Here is a 19,835-nt window from a genome sequence, read left to right as displayed (position 1 = left end):
AGGAAAGAGCTGAAAATACCTGCAATGACAATCAAAAACGTCCTCAAAGGAAAATCTCTAGCAATTGTCTCTAACTCGTTTACAGGAGATTTCCTGAAAACTGCAGCGTTAGAAGCGAGACGGGGGGGAAACGTTCAGCTATTACATCAAAATTGGTCGAGGCAGCAAAAAAAAAAAGTCCTGAAAGAAAATTCACTTTTTCAGCTGATGGGTGACAGATGATAATGAAGACATGTTTTCCTCCTGCTCTGCAGACTCCCCACCTCTGGCACTGCTGACAAAGATTAACAGCTGCTTTCATCTCTTCCAGTGTTTTTTTTCAATCTGCTCCTCAGACACGGCTCCAGGTATTTCTGCTGCGCTCCTCTTCGAGGCAGTGGAGAATCTGGAATAACTTCAGACTCTCAAATACACATGTTGAACTCCGATTCACCCGCAAACCCACCCACACGTTCCCTTGAAAGACCTCAGGAAATTCTGTTCGGGGGCCTGCCGAGACGGCATCGCTGCCGACTCACTGAGTGACGTTTCCTGTCTCGGTAATCATTTCGGCTCACAGTTGGTTATTAGACGTAGAAGAGACAAATAACCGGCAATATTAACACAGGAGGCCTCTGCGATCAGGTACAATATCGTCTTAGATTAAAACATAACGCCCTATGAGAACGGAGGATAACTAGAGAGCATGATGAGTGTGGGAGAGACAGACAGAGGGGTGAAAGCCAGGGTACTTCTGCTCCACTTCTCTGCTTCATTAATCATTTGCTGCCAGGGTAAGACACCTAGCGATTATTTATTTGCACTTCTCCACACAGAGGCTATCACAACACACAGGCCCGCAGGCTGCTGAGAACATTTGGGCGTGATTAATCAGTGGGCCGTCCGGAGAGACAGAACACAGGGGGAGGGGAGATCCAACACGTGTTTCCTAATCTTTCATCTATATTCAAGTCAATAGGCATACCAGCCAAAAACTAGAGGGGGTCCGAGTCAGGTGGGATGAGCTGAGCTGTCGGCGAGGCGGCCATGAAAGCAGCTGTAGGATGAAGTGATCATTGGGATTGGGCGAATCAATAAACACATCACGGATGCATATAGGAAGAATACCGACGTCAATACACTGGGGGGAAATGTGTCCCTGAGAACCGCTGCTAAGACGCTACTGACTACAACCGCATTATTCGAGCTAAGCAGTTCATCCTGTATCACACTCTCGTAAAGTCAACCACAGAAATACACACTGCAACGCTCGCTGGGCCACATAGAGCGTATGGGGATAATGGGATTTTTAGCACGCCGCAGCTGGCTTTCACGTGCTGGGTCGTGAACCGATTACAGGCTATAATCCGCTCCATTCAAGACGACGCTGCACGCAGAAAGCAGAAACACAGGGGAGATAAATCCTCCTTGCTGCTTTTAGTTTGATACAGCAGTTTCTTCTTCTCACGTGTCCTGCACAAGCTGCTGGCTTGTTTCGCTTGTAATTGGACGAGAGGAAGTCAAGGGCATAATGAAACTCTTAATCTCTCCTAACTCTCCGCTAAGAAGAACATTGTGGTGCAAATATCATTTGGAATATGTAGAAACACGAATAGTGTATTTATTGCACCGTGAAGCCAAAGGTTATTCTTGAAACATAAATGGAAAATAAAAATGAACTCTGCTACGGACACGCCTGGCGTCCACAGAGTTTTAGGGATGTATAGAAACAATGACGCACACAGCCACAACCGTTTGAGGATTGGGTCTTTTTTGTCATGACGTAGCCTTCGCTGATTCATTAGACTCGTATCACATGACCCTTCTGGATGAAAACAACCAGCATTAGCCATTTAGTGTAAAACGCGACATGGATAATCATTTACAAGCGTTTCTGCCATTTTGTTTTGGGCTTCTGTGAAGTTACATTCTGCTCTTTACAGTAATACACTGCTTACATTCAGAGGAGATGACCTATTACAAGAGCAGTTCTGTCTAAACCGACACGTGCCTGCCTAGTGTACATGAGTGGTAACGTGAGATGTGTTTTCAGGGCTATTAGTGATGACAGGGATTAAAACTGATTTGGAGCCATAATGCTCGTGTGCACAGAGATTGTTTTCAAACAATGTCGTAGTAGCATGGATGTATCCATAGCGCGCTTCGCGTATAAGCTACATTTCAAAACAGATTATGAAAAGAAAGTGTGTTTTCAAGGTGGTATTGCTCACCTCCTGAAGCTGAGGGTGATGATGTAAACACTACAGCACCTGCCCTGACAATGGCCTTATCCTCAGTGGTAATCTAAACTCCATCTGCATGAAGCTGGGCCCTTCTTATTAACTAACAGAACCATGGGGGCTCTGTAACGTTTCCTGAAGAAATAAAGCAAGAGTGTTTGGGGAAATCAACCTACCGACAGTGATTAGGCAGCTATTAGTTATGTTGAATAGAATAGGCCGTGGCTGAGGAGCAGGGACGTCTGAGAAGCTCCACCAGGAGCCAGCTTTGTTTCTCCAGAGTGTACGAGATAAAGGCAGCTCACAGGAGCACGGGCCACAGGCTCCATTCTACATCTGTGCACAATAGGTCATAAAATTCTTTAACGCATATATTCCCCGCCACCAGCTATTGCGATTCCGCTGCAATCTTACACTGCGTCTCAACCACTGTGCGGAAGTCACTGCGGTTATAATGGCAAAGATAATAGAGTCCATTTACATGACTTTCACTGAGGGGCACTAAAGAGGTTTAGATGGCATCCCTGGGCCCCCACAGGCATGATGTATAATATCCATTCAACAGGCTAGAGGTTAGAGGATTTGCAGAGTCGTGCATGATAACTAAACACTAATGTACTGATCATGGCGCCCTGTGGGGGCTCTGAGTCGTTATGCAGTGGAATGAGGAATTCTCTATGTGGGCAGGCAAACAGAGTTAGAGAAGGATTGACCTCTCCTGCCCACACGCAAACATTCTCACACAGACTGGTTTCTTTGATCGTCCCTGCTGACACGGTGAAAGAAAAGGAAGCTCTATGTTCGGGGACAAGCCGTAAGGACAGAGGTCGGCGCTCCACATCCTCTTATTTCTCCATGTGTGAAAGGAATATGTCAGAGCAGCGATGGCCATGCTTTCCCCCCTCTCCCCTCAGGGCTTAGTGCACGTGGACCCAGGGTGAGTGCACAGGATTGAGTCAGCACTGCAGCTCTTTGTTTGTCAGTCACCCCTCCACTGCCCCCCTGTAGGCTATGTGAGTGGGCCAGACAGACTTCCTGACTCAGGGATTCATTTGGGGGAACAGGGGAAAAGGGGGAACAGGTTATGCTTCGTGCAGGAATGCGACAAAATCCTCAGCTTCTCTTTTACCCCCATCACTAGAGCTGTTTTACCATTCACCATTCGACACTATGTGTCACAATGCTGATCATCACCCTGGTGCTGCAGGGTTATGCATGTGATCTTATGCTGAAAGGAAAAGAGCTAAAGGGATAATTGACAAGCCTATCTTTGATTCAACTTCAGTATATTTGGCTGTATTTGTTTTTTTCTTTTCATTTATAGCGATTATTGATATAGTTTAGGCTTAAACGGGAAAAATATCACGACAAAATGAAATGGGGTTTGATAATGACATCTTAAGAAAACTATTCTGTATGTTATATTTTAATATTGGCTGATTTATCGGATCAGAAATGTTTGCTCTATAATATCGGTATAACCATCAGCCCTCAGGCTCAAGTGTTCTGTAAATATACTCCTGTGCGGCATGTTATATATATATATATATGAGTCACTCAGGCTGCCTGAACACTGCCTGTCCGTGCCAGGTTTCGATGCAGTAAAGATTAAATCTGTATCTTCCAATCAGAAAACAATGACGTCTGTTACCTGAGAATCATGGGGGCTTATGAGTCAGAGAGAGGCGACCTGTAATAGGGTGGATGAGAGGGTACAGGAGGGAAGCGGCATGCAGCTGTAGGTGCCGGAGGCTGCAAGGCCAGACTGAATCTCCATCAACATCTCAGCCTTGTCTGAGCCTGACGGAGCCTTGGATAGATTCTCACACCTGAGTTTATCTACCGGCTGCAGCCGACGCCGTCAATGCCTCAGCTGGAGCTGCTGCAGAGTCCACCACTGCACAGAGGCAGCCATTAGTCCCATCAGCCTGATTGTGGCAGGAATATAGCAGCTGGTGTTTTATCCAACAGTAAACAAAGACAAATAACACAGAGCAGCTCAACCATCCTGACTACCACCCACTCAATTCTTCTGATGAGCCATTCACGGCCCCTGGGCATTTGTTGCTCAGATTCAACAGATTGATATGAATCAATTTCGTTTGTCAGGCTTTGGAGGTGGAGGTAGCATTAACATTTCAGCTCCCCTGTGGTGGTTTCCCTCAAAATGGAGCCAGTGTTTCTGCACTTTGGTTCCTGCCCTGCTTCACATTCTGCTCAGACTCTCACTCGGTCTAGGAATCCATCGCCAGCAAAACCATTACCCTCTCACCTCCGGGGAGCAGACAGTCCGACCCCGGAAACAAGAGAGAGTGACACAGAAACAAGAAAAATCAAAAGGAAAAAGCCATAGACATCAGAGCTCACCGGGCAGAATCAGAAAACAACCCTGACGTGCATTTCGCTACACAAGAGTATCACACATCCAAGTGAGGTCAGAGTTGTTTGTGTGCAGCATAGCAACTTACTTGACTCCCATGGTAGTGAATGGGATATTCTTCTCCACTGGCGCAGCCCTCCTGGTCTGACCGATGCTGTCAGAATGGAGCATCAGCCCGAGCGCTCCCTCGCAATTACAACATCTACAAACACATAGGTCCCGCTCAGCCACCGTCCCGCTCTGTGTCTTTATCCCCCTGCCATGCGGGCCACATCCAGAGTGCTCAGCGAGACCACTCTGCTCCACGTAATCTGCCCGCCCTCTTAGTCAGCGACGAAGATCCCTCCTGTCAATCACGGCACAGCCAACCAAACGCAGGTCTGTCCTGCTATGTCGGCCTGAAGGCTCAACCCACGGACCACCCCTATCATGGAAGTGGTTTTAAGTTGTCCTTTACAAACACACTCTGACACATGACACCCCTTAAGTTCAATCAGGCTGCACCACATTTCACACACTCATACATACAATCTATTTCACCGAATCCTGGATCCACCCCCTGATTCAGAAAGTTGATGTGTTCCACCGAATTTCCAACATGTTATTCAGAATGAGCAAGCAGCTTGGGATCGTGCCACACGCTGGACTCAGCACCGAGAAGATGCTTTTCCCTCCCTCCAACTAGATTATAGTCCAGTGGACGAGAGAGGGTTATCATCCTGTTTCCCAATCTTCAAAATCAGACCCATTTTATTTCCACAAGCTAATGACTTGTTTCTATGGTTACTCAGCGCAGCCCGGGGGATAAAGGGCAGCCGGGTTGTTGCTGACACAAAGGCCGGGTAGCCTCGACTAAACGGCCATGAAGCCGCGGCCGCAATTACAGGAGGATTCCTTCTGCACAATCACAGTCATTACTGCACAAACACTCACCTGGGCAGCAGCTGCGGGGCGGACGATGAGCGACCCGTAAAACCACTTCCTCCTGACACTCCTTCAGGGCCACATTCCAGCAAACAGCTGTCCGGCCCTGCCCCTGCGAACGGCCCGGCCGCCCGCCCGCCTGTGTGCCACCTCTTGAGTCTTTAATGTCCTTCGAATCCTTCCACTGACTTGTTGAGTCTGCAAAGTCTTTTCGTAGCACTCTATTCATTACCTGCCCATATCTTCAGAGCGAGTCAATCATCCCCCTGATGAACTGCACGCCCCCCCCCCCCCCCCCCCACCTCCGCCGCCTCTAAACAAACACAAACAAGGGACCAACAATAGGCCAGTGGAACATGTCTAATGCAGAAGTGAGCACGAGAAGACCCCAAGCTGGGCAGTGGACTCGTCTGAGGAACATCACAGAAGCGTCGAGCAATAAACACACCGTCACAATCAGCAGGTGTTAATGGAACGGAGGGATGGGTGGAGGGATCTGCAGGGCGCCAGTCAGACACAGCGCCGAGCCCCTGCTGCGAGCTCCGCCTGCTTTCATTGCACGACGCTGTGTCAATACACTAATCATATGCTCTGTCACAAGGCAATCAGTGCTTAACATGCCAGTCAGCTGAACTCATGGCTCCATATTCATTAGCCCCAGCCCCAGTAATGCACTGGTGTCCACACTTAATGATATGCGCACATGCACACACACGCACACACACTATCCGGTCGGAGTTTGACCCTTGACTCTTCCTGTCTCCTTGCGACTGTAAAGTCACCCTAATTATCAATGGGTCGTTACTGATCCCCCCCCCAGGGGAGGTCATCTCTGTTTCAGGCGACTTTACACAATCAGCAGACGCAGTAAGCAGCAGAGAGGAAAAATAAAATAAAATAAAAAGATAAAGTCAACTTCATGTGATCTTTGTTTTTCTATTTTCTGAAAACAGAAGCATCACATGATGATATTCATGGTTGCTGCAGTTTCATGGTGAATCGCTCCAGGCAACAAAGAGAATAGCAGCACTTACGAGTTTCACGTTCAGACACACAGCCTCGCAGCGATCAGGGTTAACTGTTCTGATAATCGTGCAAAACCTCAAGTCATTTGTTCCCTTGAATTAATAACTAGCACCTTCAAAATGAATAATTGGCTCTCCCCAATTAAAATGAACCGACACAAATTGCTTCAACAATCTCTGAAGGTTAAATAAGTTTCAAGGATGCATTTAAAGGTCCGGTGTGTAGGATTTAAAGGGATCTAAAAATCAGAAATCTAAAATATATAGATAATTATGTTTTTGTGTATAATCAACCAAAATGACTCAATGGGAGAGGAGTCCGCCACGCTGCATCTTCATTTTCCTACATCACCCAGAATGGACAAACACTGGCTTTAACGAGGAGCTTTTGTCTTACATTACCTGAAGGGCACATTGGAGGTTTGCCTCGACACTAAAGCCCCTTTCTGACTGATCGCAAAACCCAGTTACACCCACCAACATCTGGCTTTTGTCTGCAACGGTAATGGATGCAATCAACATTCACCTCTCTGTTTAAAAAGAACAAAACAAGTGTACCCACTAATTTTGGTGTAAAAAAAGGTATTGGAGAGGGAGGGGATGAGGGAAAAGGGTTTTCAGTCGATCGCACTCTGCAACTTCACCTCTAGAAGTCACTGCATCGCACACACTGGTTCTGAAACAGCTCAAATATAGTGCAACTTACAGTGTATTGAAGTTAACGCATGAAATTATCTGAGGGAAATAATTAGTAATTTGTTGCCATCAACACAAACATACTCTTAATATAATTGTTTAAAGGAATAAAACAAATACAAAAGCTTGATTAAGTAGTTTATAGTCACTAATAATTAATCTTATAGGAGCCATGTTACTGATCTGTGCACAGGACCTGTCTTAAACGTGTCTCTGACCTGCTGAGCTCTGCGGTTACCTCATCGACATTTCTGCTCAAATGATTTTTCAACTCACTACACATCTTTAATGAAACAAGTTAAATGCTTTTCTAAGCAGTTGAATGCTTGACTTATTTTCCCAATGAAAAATGTAACAATGAGTGGCTTTTGTTCATCACCCTCTTCCCTTTCTCTCAGCAAGCAAACGAGAGAGAGCAGCTCAACTCGGGCTAATTGTGTCCTAATTAAAATTTCATCTCCGAGTGGAACGGTGTGAGTGAATGTCAGACACGTGTCTGTGGAGCCTTCTCCACCCTGGTGGGGTAGAAAGTGCTGTTTGGTTATTCTGCTCTTACATCCTGGGCTCTCAGGATTTACACATGCATACAGCTAATTGTATCTTTGGAGAACAAAAAGGAATACTAATCAGATAAGAGTTTTCAATCAAGTCGAAAACATGAAGAACGCTAATTTCAACACTCTTTTTTTTTTTCAACCGGAGCGCTACCCGAGCAGAAAGAAAACATGAGAATCTGTTGATTGATTCGTCACTGTTTTTTTTTTTTACTTAAGAATTTTAATTTCAATCAGCATTGATTCAAACACAACCATATGAGGACTGTGATGATGATGATGATGTTCATGTTGCAGACGGCAGCCGCACAGGGTCAGGAAGTGGGTGGGTTATAGATCAAGCGCAGTGCTTCTCCGCCACCTTTATTTCAATGTTGTGCGAAGCTGGCCCCGTCATCGCTGTGTTTCTCTGGGCCAAGTCAAACACCACATTCCTGGCAGAAATTATCTTCTGGATGAAATGAAAAGGTGGGACACTTGCACTTCCACGTAAACCCCCCTCAGCCCCACCACGACCTGCTGCAAGGAAAAAACAAGTCCACCTCCCTATTTTCCCCCTGATTGGCCCGCACTGTGTGGCTAGACAGGGCTCTCTATAAGCCATTCTTTTTGAGCTCAGGTCCAAAGAAAACACAAAAAACAATAAATCAGTGTCAAGAATTAACCCCGTCTAGCAGAGGGCCACACCTTGGTGTTATTCACAGGAAGTTGCATATTTAGTGGAATGTCAATTACCTTCTTTAAGCAGGGGTTTTATTTTTCTTTAACCAACGATAAGGTAGAGCTGTTAATGACATTGTTTCCACCGTTTTACCTTGACCGGTGGAAGTTGAGTCATTGGAAGCAAATGCTGGTGACCGTGTCATTGTTTCTAAATGGCTCTGTTTTTGCTCATCCCTGCTATAATGCAGCCCAAGACTGTACAAACTATAACGGGACCAGCAGGGTTTCTAAACTACTGCACTTTGGGGTTTGAAAGCTCTGGAGTAGTGTGGACGGCAGGCGTAATTATAGGAGCAAACGAAAACACGAGAACCAATAAATCAGCGTCAGGAATCAACCCTGTCGAGCAGAGGGCCGCACCTCGGTGTTATTCAGACCAACCTCTCTCGTGACGGGGAAACGAGATACATGGGAAGTTGCATATTTAGTGGAATGTCCCACAGCCGAAGGAGATGGACCCAAGCACTCGTTTACTCTGACCTTGTGGAAAGCTGGCAAGACAAACCCCATTTGGGGGCGCTCGGAGAAAGAAACACCTAAGCTCCACAGTGATCCCCCCTGGGCTTCCTGTCACACTCTACAAGTCCCTTCACCTCCCGCGGTGCGGTGCTTCAATGGCCCCATGCATCATTCTCAGTCAGCTTCATTTCCGCCAACATTCATTATGGCATAGGACTCCTCAGAGAGAGAAGAGGCACGGACTGTATGCACTGACCAGCCTGCCAGGGAATCTATCAACGACAATGCAGCACATTGCACCATCCGTCCAACCGCCTGCAGAGGGTGAAGTATTCTCCGGGGCAACAACAACACCAGAGCCAAGCGGCGCTGGAAAAAAAGAAGCCTGAGAACCACCGGAGACAAAATGGTTCCACCAACAGAAGGAGAAGCCCCGCTCTGCAGCTGCAGGAGGTTGGAGCGTGCAGCTGGAAAATCAGGAGTTTGAAGTTGAAGAAGCAAAACAAAGAGGAAAAATAACTAAACATGAAATACCTCAGGACAATACGCGGCTTTAACCTAAGCCCCTTTTCAGACACTCCCTCCTCTCATTGAATTATGTAATTCTTTTATCCATTCATGGGCACTGGTGCCTGTAACCAAGGGTTCATTTAGTCCCATGATGGTGCGTATCCCAAGGCGTGCTAGAAATCAACCATGGCAAAAACAAAATGTCCATGGAATAGGTGCCCCACATGGATGTTAACACCGTGAGCCATGACCTTCTGCAGACATCTGAAGACATGTCTGTACACACCTCCTCTCCTGCTCTCTTCATGTACTGTATTATACACACACACACACACACACACAAACACTGAAGCTTGAATGCACGCAGGTGTGTATGCATACAAGCTCACCTAAACACTAAACACTTCATTTACCACCACAACAGCTCAATCTTATCTCTCTACGCTTTGACAGACTCAGCCATGGTGTGATTTGACAGGCGGAGGCGGAGGGGGGGAGGAGGAGGAGGTGCTTACCTAATGAAGAAGGACGCTGCAGTAGATGAGGAGGGAGAGGGGGAGGCTGACATAACGGTGACGGCTGAGGGGAGTCCCGGTTGGCTGGAGCTCCCCAGTCGGCAGGGCGTCAGGGTGCTGCTGGTGGTGGTGGTGGTCATGTTGGTGACCGGGGCCTCTGACGCTGTGACGACCATGACTGGATCCCCCGTCATACCCGGGGCCTGTTGACACACAGACACAGAGATAAGACCACGACCAACACTTACGGGCTTTATCACTCCTTCCCACCTTCCTTCCGCCCCATTTACTTCCCCTCAGCCACAGATGGACGGGCAGATGCTGCGGGCCAGCTCCTGTGAGCGGGAGTCAGCGGCATCCCCAGCAGAGCGCTCCCCGCAGAACAGCGAGGACCGCCGCACCATTCATTGATTCTGGCAACGCTCTCCAGCCTGATCCGGTTATGGCCTACTGTAATTAAGTGATAACCCACATTTAATTAGTAATTAAATCAGCGGCGTTTTACTTCACTCTGCTCCCGATTATACATATACCTCCATGACTAATTTGGCAGTTTACTCAACGGGAATGAGGGACGTGTCGCCTCGCATGTCAAGTTGAAACTATCTACTTGCAGTTTAAAAAAAGGGAGAACCAACCAACAGTGAGCGTGAGAGGTACTTATAAGAGAGCTTACATGTTTATTAGGTATGGGAGTTGTGGTTGCACGGGCGCACCCTGCTCTGGAAGCTTGGTAATTGAAGAGGAGTAAAATAAGGTGAGATGCTTTCGCTCCAGCCCCAGGGCTTCTGTAAGTCATGACCAAGCTACACTGGGTAAATCACCTGTACGTCTACATATTTATTACATATGTGCTGCAGCAGGTCATAAACAGCTAAATCAGTGTCATCATTAACGTCCAAGACTTAAGATTAAGAAAGACAAAAAAGTATTAACCAGATTTCTAAAGGCTTTAAACGCAATTTAACATTTGAATATGGATGAACAAAAATGATAAATAAGAGATTTTGCTATTTGCATCTACTATAAAAGATAAGCACTGGCATTATGTGTTCTATGATAATGTCAACAGTTGATTACAGTTGCACTAATGTATTAAAAACATATTTAAAGGTAGTTATGCATGTGATAAAGATTGGCTGCATCCATGGTAATATGTTTAAGTTTTAAAACTAAAATGATCTCCGTCCACACAATCAATGCATGGGCCGATGTAAACAAGCATAGAGTGTCCACTCTGCAGCCGGTTGCTTGGTTACAGAAAATACTAACGAACGAGAAACAATGAGGAAAACCAAGATGAGGGCTTTCTCAACAGTAATTGTTTAAAAAGTTTTGCCTTCACCGCTGGAATTGGAGTCATGCCCAGTCAGGAGGTGAATGTGTGGGACTGCATCATCGAATACAAGGAGTTTTCAAACAGGTCCAGCTACGTTCTAAAGCTTCTCGGTTTTATGGGCGCGTAAACATAGCAACAAACTAAAACCTGTCAGGGAGGATGTGGTCTAAGTTTAGTATCAGTATGGAACAGGCTTAATGCAGAGCAACAGATACATAGTCAGGACAAAAATAGAGGCTAACCCCTCCGGCCCCCTGTTTATGTTATGTTCGCTGGACAAAGGATCATCTCAGCTCAGCCTGAGCACTGGAGCCGGCACTGGGTTACTGATTGCTCGCGGTCCGGCACAAGGAGCGCACAGAGCTGATTACTTGAGCCACATGCAAACTCCGAGACTACATTTCAGCTGGAGTCGCCACACTGACAAAAGGTTAATCCCCAGCGGAGCCGCTAGGTTATCCTGCAGGACGTTGATCAATAGCAGCGGACAGGAAGGAGTGCTTTGGGTTTTCAGGATTCGATATTAAATAAATATAAGGTCAGGGTTTTCCTAAATACATCTACAAAACTGGCATATGAACGTTGTGCAATCAGCAACAAGCTTGAATTGAGCGCACATGCGCCATTCCGGCCTTAGTGCTATTTCACTTGTTATATTGAGTGTATTATAAATGCCGCTCAGGCCTTCTGCATATTTGCCACCTGGGTATTTGTCCCAGATTCATGTTCGGCAACTAAAATAACATCCTTTACAATATTTTTTATAAAGTGTGCGGCGTTACACTATCTGCCATTTGTCAGCACGGGCCGACAGCTGTGCTATTTATATGCCGAGCCTGACATGTGAACGCTATACATCAGGATGTGAGGACATACTTACATTCTGGCATTCACATGAGAGGCTTGGCTACTGCTCCTGCGATGTTAGCTTTACATGCACTACAAACGTGTTGCTATAATAAAAGTCTTTTCCCAGAAAAGCTTCGCTGACCATTTGTCGAGCAGGGAGGACCTGCAGAGCGAGCGCATGTCATGAATTCCCATTTCTTCTCTCTGAGCTTGTTATCTGAGACGGGAATCTACCCTCTTGCTTCGGAGCGCTGGCTTTTTGGCTCTCTTGAGGCTTCATCATGGAAGCTAAGTCCGATGTTAAGCTGCCGTGTGTGAAGTTATGAACTGAGAGGAACACCGTGGAAAATAGTGGGGCACAGGCTGAAATGAGCCAAGTACAGATCCTCATGCAGCCGCCGAAGCAGAAAGCCTCACGACCATGCGGGTGCGAATGCCAAGTGAGGAACTTGAACCAGATCTCGGGTGGACCCATTAGACTCTGGCATGAAAGAGTGCAGCGCTTGACACGCGGCCAAACAGGAAGTTGACGAGTATAACTCATTGAATCTGTCACTGATCAGGGCGGTAGTAGTGTCGCTTTTTAAAAATCAAGTGGCAGTAGATTTTCAGGCGCATAAAGGGACAGCTGGTCACAGGTGGGGCTGTGCTGTGGCCTCAGAATCACTCACACATACTGGCAAGCACACGCACACTCTTGAGCACATTACAGTGCCTATCAAGGCGTATTCCCCTCGGTATCGAGACAGGGGACCTAAGCCCCTCGGCCAAGCTGCTCTCTGCAGCCTTGGACCCTAATTCTGGCTGAAAAGTACGATCTATCCCCTAGTCAGGTAATTAGGCACTGTCAGCGGAGCCATGTGTGCTCGGCCGTTTACACTGACAGTCGGTAATGAGCTGGCCTTCCATCCTTTAACCCCCAGCCCTCCCTGATCCCTTTGCCACTGTAAAGAAAAGGCAGAGAAACGAGCGGGGGGTGGTGTGGAGATGTGGAGGTAATAGAAAGAGTGTGTAAGAGAGTGGAAAGAGAGAAAAGAGATTGAGAAGAGTCGGAGGTGATGAGAGCAGACCGGCATCCTATCACTGGACCATCTCCCCCCCTGCTCCTTAACACCACCAGGACTCCTCTGTGACCTCTGACCCCAGCGGTCAACAGACGATTACTGCAGAGTTCAAATAGGCCCTGTGTTAATCTGCCTGTCAGGCTTGGCCGGCCTCTGTAACCAACAGAAACCAGTGATGGACTGTTAACAGTACTGGAGTCCTTCCAGGAGAGAAAAGAGATAATACTCCTTTAGCAAATATCCAGGCATTGCTTTTCTAATTGATTCCCAGTTTGGAAAGAGGAAGTTTCTTCCTTTCCTGCATCGTTCTCTTGTCATCGTCACTTTCAGTGGCACGTCCCCACTCACGCCCAGCTGCACCAGAGCAGCAGCCAAGATCCTCTGCTGGGCTTCGCATTAGTGGCGGAGGGGCGTTCATGGTAACCCGCAGCTAACATGCCAATAACGGAAACCCTCATAGGTTAAGAGTACTTGGTCTTTGTAGACACAAGTGGTTGTGGATTTAATGGAGCTAAGAGAGAATTGAAATTTGGGTCAACCAGTTTTTAAATTTTTCCCATAGTCTGTATATCTATATTAAAAATGTTATGTTATAAAACAGTTTGACAGCGGAGACTGACTGGTTAGGAAAGGTACAGCGTTATCTCAGCTCCACCCCTGATCGCAATTGTGCCAACTATGCCTCCAAATGTGCAAGATGGCAGAGTTCCTATCCAAGAAGGTTTTATTTCTTGGCAGTGGGAGGAAATGGAAATCCATCTTTAAAGATACTGTTTTCCTGGATTCATTTAATTTATTAAAGTTTCTATTTCAAAAGGACAAAACACCAAGAATAAAATAATTTTAAATGTTTATCAAAGCTGATGTTTCTCATCAGGTTCTCGAAGTGCAGCCGACTTTCTCAAAGAAGTGCAGAATTCAAGGCAGCAGCATGAAACCGTGCCAGCCAATTTACAAAGAGAGGGAGTCAGACAGTTTCAATTCCAGTGACCACAACATCATTCCAGATGTTAACCAGAGCCTTTTCCCAAATGGGAGATTCAAGGTGCCCTATAATGGTCTGTGCGAGGGAGAGCCCCAGGCTGCTTTTTATTCTGCACACACACAGTCCAAAGCGTCTTTGTCTGAACAACACTGCATGCTCTCCCTACAAAGAAACCGAGGGGGAATCATGAATTAAAACGAGTGCCTTTCGGCTCAGTGTTAACTCCCAATCCTCACGGGCTGCTGTGGGTTTTTGTCATTCTCAGAGATCTGGCTTTAATGAAAGAAACAAGCTTGAGAAAATAAAAGCCTTTTTTTCTGCTGCGTGTGTTACTTTTGTGTCCTGAAGGGACATTTCTCACAGCCTGAGGAGGGCCCCGGCCTCAGCTATGCGGCATTGAGCAACTCATCGCAGCTACGAGGGCCACTAATTGCCTTTAGACACATAGATGGAGAACACGAGTCAGCCGCTCCCTTCTGTGCCAGGCTGTTTGATTTGCCCTAGATTGCGTACATGCAGTTAAAAGCTTTTGATGGCCTCCCATAAACCATCTCTACAGGCAACTGTTGACATTAAAGGGAGGAGTAAAAATCTGTCTTCAATTTCCAAGCAGAAAGGAAGGACTAGCACTGCCAGGACCCATAAGAGACCCCGGTTATCAACCCAGTTAGAACTGGAGTGGCTACATTTACAGCTTATGAATTTGATGGGAAATATTAGAGTGCACGGGTCGGATGATGTTAGCACATAGGTGTTTGCCTGGTGTTCAATGTCAGAGAGGTTTGTCAGGTCTTGCGTCCAGATGTTTAGAAAGAGAAACATCAGTATATGTCAGGGGGCAGAAATACAGTCTGACATGTGAAAAATCACTTTTCACGTTCAACTGACATTACGACAAAACCTTCAAACATGAGCAACTAAACAGTTTAAAGTCATACAGAAGGTACAGCAAGACTAATCATTAGCTCCCATGACACCGAGGCCAAAACCCAGGACCCTTCAAAGTCTCTGGACATCAAACAGACTAATGCTTTCCAACATGAGAGAAGAGTTATGGTGGCGCTGTGGGGTGGTCATTTGAAATGCCCTTGAGGAGGAGGTCAGCAGATTAGTGTTGCGATGACCTCTGACCCCAAATCACTCAGGCTCCTTGACTACTGAGGAATGAGAGGTCAGCACTCCCACAGAGCTCTGACTCAGAGATTCTCTGCAGGGCGCCATCGTCTCCAAAGGTCTGAAATGTAACAAACGCATTGACAAGACTTGACCTGACAAGCACTGCAGCATTGTGTGCAGGGAAAAAAGGTGCTGTGCCATTATTTCAAGTTAATTAATGTCAACTCAGGTTAAAAGGCAAGTCAAGAGGTTTATATTACTGCATATTCTTTACAATTCAGTCCTCTAGGGAGTGAAGCTCAGTCTAATGTGCAATCCATTCCAAATGCATGTGATAAAAACAAGAAAAGTGAAAGATTAAAGTTGTACCAGTTTAGGCTGAGGGATGAAGTTGTTGACCCTGGAGATGCTCCACATGCCCTCGAGGTACTGCTGTGCCTGAATGGTGACGGTGTTCAGGGATCCGGTGATCTGCCCTCCTGCCACCGTCACCTGGACGCTGGGCCCCGAGGAGGCCGAGGGGCTTTGAGACCAGCCCGGCACCCTGCGCCTCTCCCCCAGAGGCAGGACACCGTGGGTGACGGTTTGGCCTTTGGACAGCTGTTTGGCACGGACACTTGAGGACGACATGGTGAGTCTGGAAGGCTGCGGTAAAAACGAGGTGGTGGGCAGGGCCGCCATGTCCGGGCTGAAGGTGAGGACGGGAGCGTGGAGCGTCTGCAAGGCCTCCTGCCTCAGTTGGTGCAGAGGCGTGGAGCACACCTGGCAGCAGCTGACTCCAGCGTCATGGCTCCCAGGTGTTTTGAGCTGCTCTAACAGAAATGTTGCATATCCAGGGTCCTGCAGAGAAAGCAAACACAAAAGAGAGGCTTTAACTCCACACACGACATGCCCACACACACACACACTTAACGCGTGTAACACGTTGATTTCAAGCATATCGCTCGTCTGTTCTTTTGAAAGGATTTCCTGTGTGTTGTTCACATTTTCCATGTGCGTCAGTGATCCGCTACCAGTGTGGTCTCTGGCTGCCCTCTGGGACCCTCACTCCCTGCCTTAACCACTTCCTTTTTTTTTTCGGGATTGGCTGTTTGTTTAGACTGAGAGGTTTTGCCTGCATGCAACTTAAGACTGTTGATCAGGTTAATCAGGCATGTGCTTATTTCACAGAATCTGGGACCAAAACAAGAGGAACGTGAGGAGAAAACTTGGCTCGGAGGGATTAGCCAGAGACCCCACAGAAGCATTCTTCTCTTAAAAAAACAAAATGTGTATTCTATTTATTTTGTGAAGCTTTACGAAGAAAAAAGACTGAAAATTCCAGCTAGTTACTGCTTTTCAAGACGGTGTCCAGTAGAGTTTTGTCCTTTTACTTTGTCTCTAAGAACGCCCCCCTACCGTGTCCATCTCTGCTTGGGAGGAATGACTACAGACAACAACAGCTGAACGGACTGAGAGCCCACAGCTATACAATTTACATTTGATAAGTGTCCCAGCATGAAAACATATGATGAGCAACCAAATGTGAAAATAACTACTTCCTCCAGGAAGCCGCAGGGATGCACAAAGCTATCAGAAGTTTTCAATATCAAATCTAAGTAACTTTCTGATTTTAGGGAAACAAACAAACACACACACACACACACACACACACACACACAAACACAACCCACACACACACTAACAAGACAGTCTCTTAAGAGGCATTAAGGGCCACTAGGCCTCTGCCCAGTGGAGTCATGGTCTGAGACAGGAGCCCGCAGCCGATACATAAATGTTTATGAGGCCTTTGCTCTGTGGAACCTCCGAGGTGATCAGGAGGAGTGAAGCTGCGGGGAAACAACAATCCACTGCACTAATGCAGCGCCACTTAATACAGCTACAACCCAGAGACCATAGAGACGGAGGCCGAGGGACCCTAAATCTCCTCCGCACGAAAGCGGCTCAATACTCAGACTTCTGTGCGCACACACACACCGACAATATCAATAATATGATCACATAACCTTCCTGCAACCCCGTGGGAAATGATGCAGAGTTTCTGTATGTCCATTTCCCATATACTCAGAAATGGACAGGAAGTGATATTTGCTGGATTGCAGTGAATGTCCCCATAATCTCCATGTCATCACCTTACTTAAAGGACGATCATGCGTTGGACTGTGACTGAACTGGCCTGATGTTTACTGAGTGGTTGTAGTAAATGATTTACTCTACCGGCTACTTACAATGCACATGGTCGGGCATGGACAGGATGAGGGCACAACTAAGGAAAACACTTAGAAAGGTAGAAATTCGCATAAATCTCACTGGGAATGAGGACGCTGATGGGAGGATTACTGGCTGATGGGAGATCAAGAGCAGCAAGGTAGAAAGTGAATGTTTATATATATATATATATATATATAAATGAGGGATGGATTTAAATGTTAGATGGATTTAAATGTTAGAAGCTTAAAACAGACATATGATAGAGCTATGATAAGAGCTTTTAGGAATGATATCTAACGCTGCTTGATCCTGACACGTGAGTGGATTCCGTAGTTGCGCTCAGGCAGGATATTTCTGCACAAGACAGGAGAGTTCCGCTGAAATACCATGAAACAGCCTATGACAGATTGGTGTGAAACGGGAAACAGAGCGATAGAAAAGAGGAAAACACAGCGGCCCGACAGCTTCTGTGCACTGGTCTAGTTTGGTTTCATGACAGGAAATTAAAGGGACGTCACAACCAGTCAACTCCGCCCTTCCATCACCCCGACACCCTCTACCCTCTCGGACCGGCCCTCACCCACCTCAGGGCACCGGTGGATGGAAGAAATCAATTCCCCCTCTCCCTCTCCGTGCATTGTTAGGTGTTGATTTAGGGGAGCTAATAAAAAGACACACAATGCTGAGCCCATCTGCTATTCAGTTAGCATTCTGGAGGTTAGAGAGTGGGCTGCTCCTGTAAAGCTGTCGTGAGCTTTATGCCCGGTGGAGTGAATAAAGGGTCACGGCCAGAAGGCTTATGGAGATGATGGGGGGCGATGATGACGATGTTAGGCATGTGAAGGGGGGGGGGGGGGGGGGGGGGGGCTAGCGGATATGGTGAGATTGAAGGCCACAGGATCCATCTTTAGGGTCAGAGAAGACATAAATACATGGAATGTAATTCTGAGAAAGCAGGTTTGGATTTAAAATGAATAAATTACTCAGTGAAAGCAGCTGGAAAGTCGCCACGTGGTTAGACACTTAAACAGTTTACTCTCGTGTCCGTGCTCTCCGGTTCAATCTAACGGCTTGAGAGCTTGTGCATGAGCATTAAAGTGGAAAACATGAAACATATGACGCATGAGTGCACCCAGGCTGGAAGCCATATTGTTTCTTTTATTATCCATGTGATCTATTACTGACAGGTGCAAGTGGGTGTGAAGAGGGCTGCTGCTGCACAGAGAAGTATGTAACGCATAAGGCATTGACACAATGGAAATGTTCAAAGCATTCCCCGTCGGCGTCCAGGAGTGGAGCTCCTTCAGGGCTCGGACTCCTCGGCCATTGTTCCGCACAAGTGGGAGATGGTTTTGGTTTTCAACCCGAGGAGAGCGAGAGAGACTCAAAGTGCACAAGTGAGGATGTGAGGACAGCGAGAGGGAGAGAGAGGGGTGGGAGGAGGTGTAGGCCGAGGTTGTGGCCCTTGCCTGGAGGCTTGTGGGTGGTTGTGTTGGTTTACTGCCTGTCAGCAGTGATCTTTATTAAACTCTAGGGACAAATGCAGTCGGATGCTGTGCCCTTATTATGGAAAGGAGGTCTGCACTGCGAGCCCACTGGGGAGAGGGAGCCCTGCATGTGCCGGTGGAATGAGCCCTGCGCGGCCCTTAGAGACCCAAGTTTGTCTGTGTCCCTCACACTAACGGTGATGAAAACCAGGGCAGCCGCGGCAGGAGAGAGAGCCACCATGCTAACTGACTGTCTCTTTGGCTTGATGGAGAGTGTCATCACAGACAGGCCGTGCCCAGAGGCTGATGGAAACAAGCTCAGCCTCAACCACTTATGGATGAGGGGACAGGGAGGAGGGTGCCCATGATTTCTCTCCCGTGCAAACACAACCGGCGCAAAGTCACACGTTCGAATTTCCCCAAAAAATCACACCTCATTTGCCTCATCTCGTCCGCCACCTTCTCTCTACCCAGACAGAGTGAAGCTGCCAAATCCGTCTATTTCCGCGTTCGGCTTCTGATGCGCCTCAGTTGTGGAGCACCGGCCTAGATATAAATCAGGCTGAGGTCACAGTGATTTGAAATGCATGAAGCCCCTCGCTGTAGCCCAGAGACTTTTAGGCACACTCCCTTGAAAGTAAAATACTCTGGGTAACCATATTTTCTATTCCAGTTGAGCCCAACAGATATTTCCCGGACATAAAAGCTCCACTCCAGCGGTGGCAGAAAGAGAAATGAAGCAACATCGTATCACTGTGCATCCGTGATGAAAAAGAAAA

The 19,835-nt window shown here is 47.1% G+C and overlaps 1 protein-coding gene across 1 annotated transcript in view; it reads right to left on the bottom strand.

Annotated features, from left to right (window-relative positions):
- kif26ab (kinesin family member 26Ab) overlaps window positions 1-19,835 on the bottom strand; it is a 68,479-nt gene that overhangs the window by 25,524 nt on the left and 23,120 nt on the right. Inside the window, exons 3-4 of the mRNA XM_062397932.1 lie at window positions 15,728-16,198; window positions 10,006-10,208 (exon numbers count right to left, since the gene is read on the bottom strand). Of these exons, the coding sequence (XP_062253916.1) occupies window positions 10,006-10,208; window positions 15,728-16,198 (674 nt within the window). The remainder of the gene's footprint in view (window positions 1-10,005; window positions 10,209-15,727; window positions 16,199-19,835) is intronic.

The sequence above is a fragment of the Platichthys flesus genome, chromosome 10, assembly GCF_949316205.1.
Source record: "Platichthys flesus chromosome 10, fPlaFle2.1, whole genome shotgun sequence".
Classification (NCBI taxonomy): domain Eukaryota; kingdom Metazoa; phylum Chordata; class Actinopteri; order Pleuronectiformes; family Pleuronectidae; genus Platichthys; species Platichthys flesus.
This window is presented reverse-complemented; position numbering and strand designations above follow the sequence as displayed.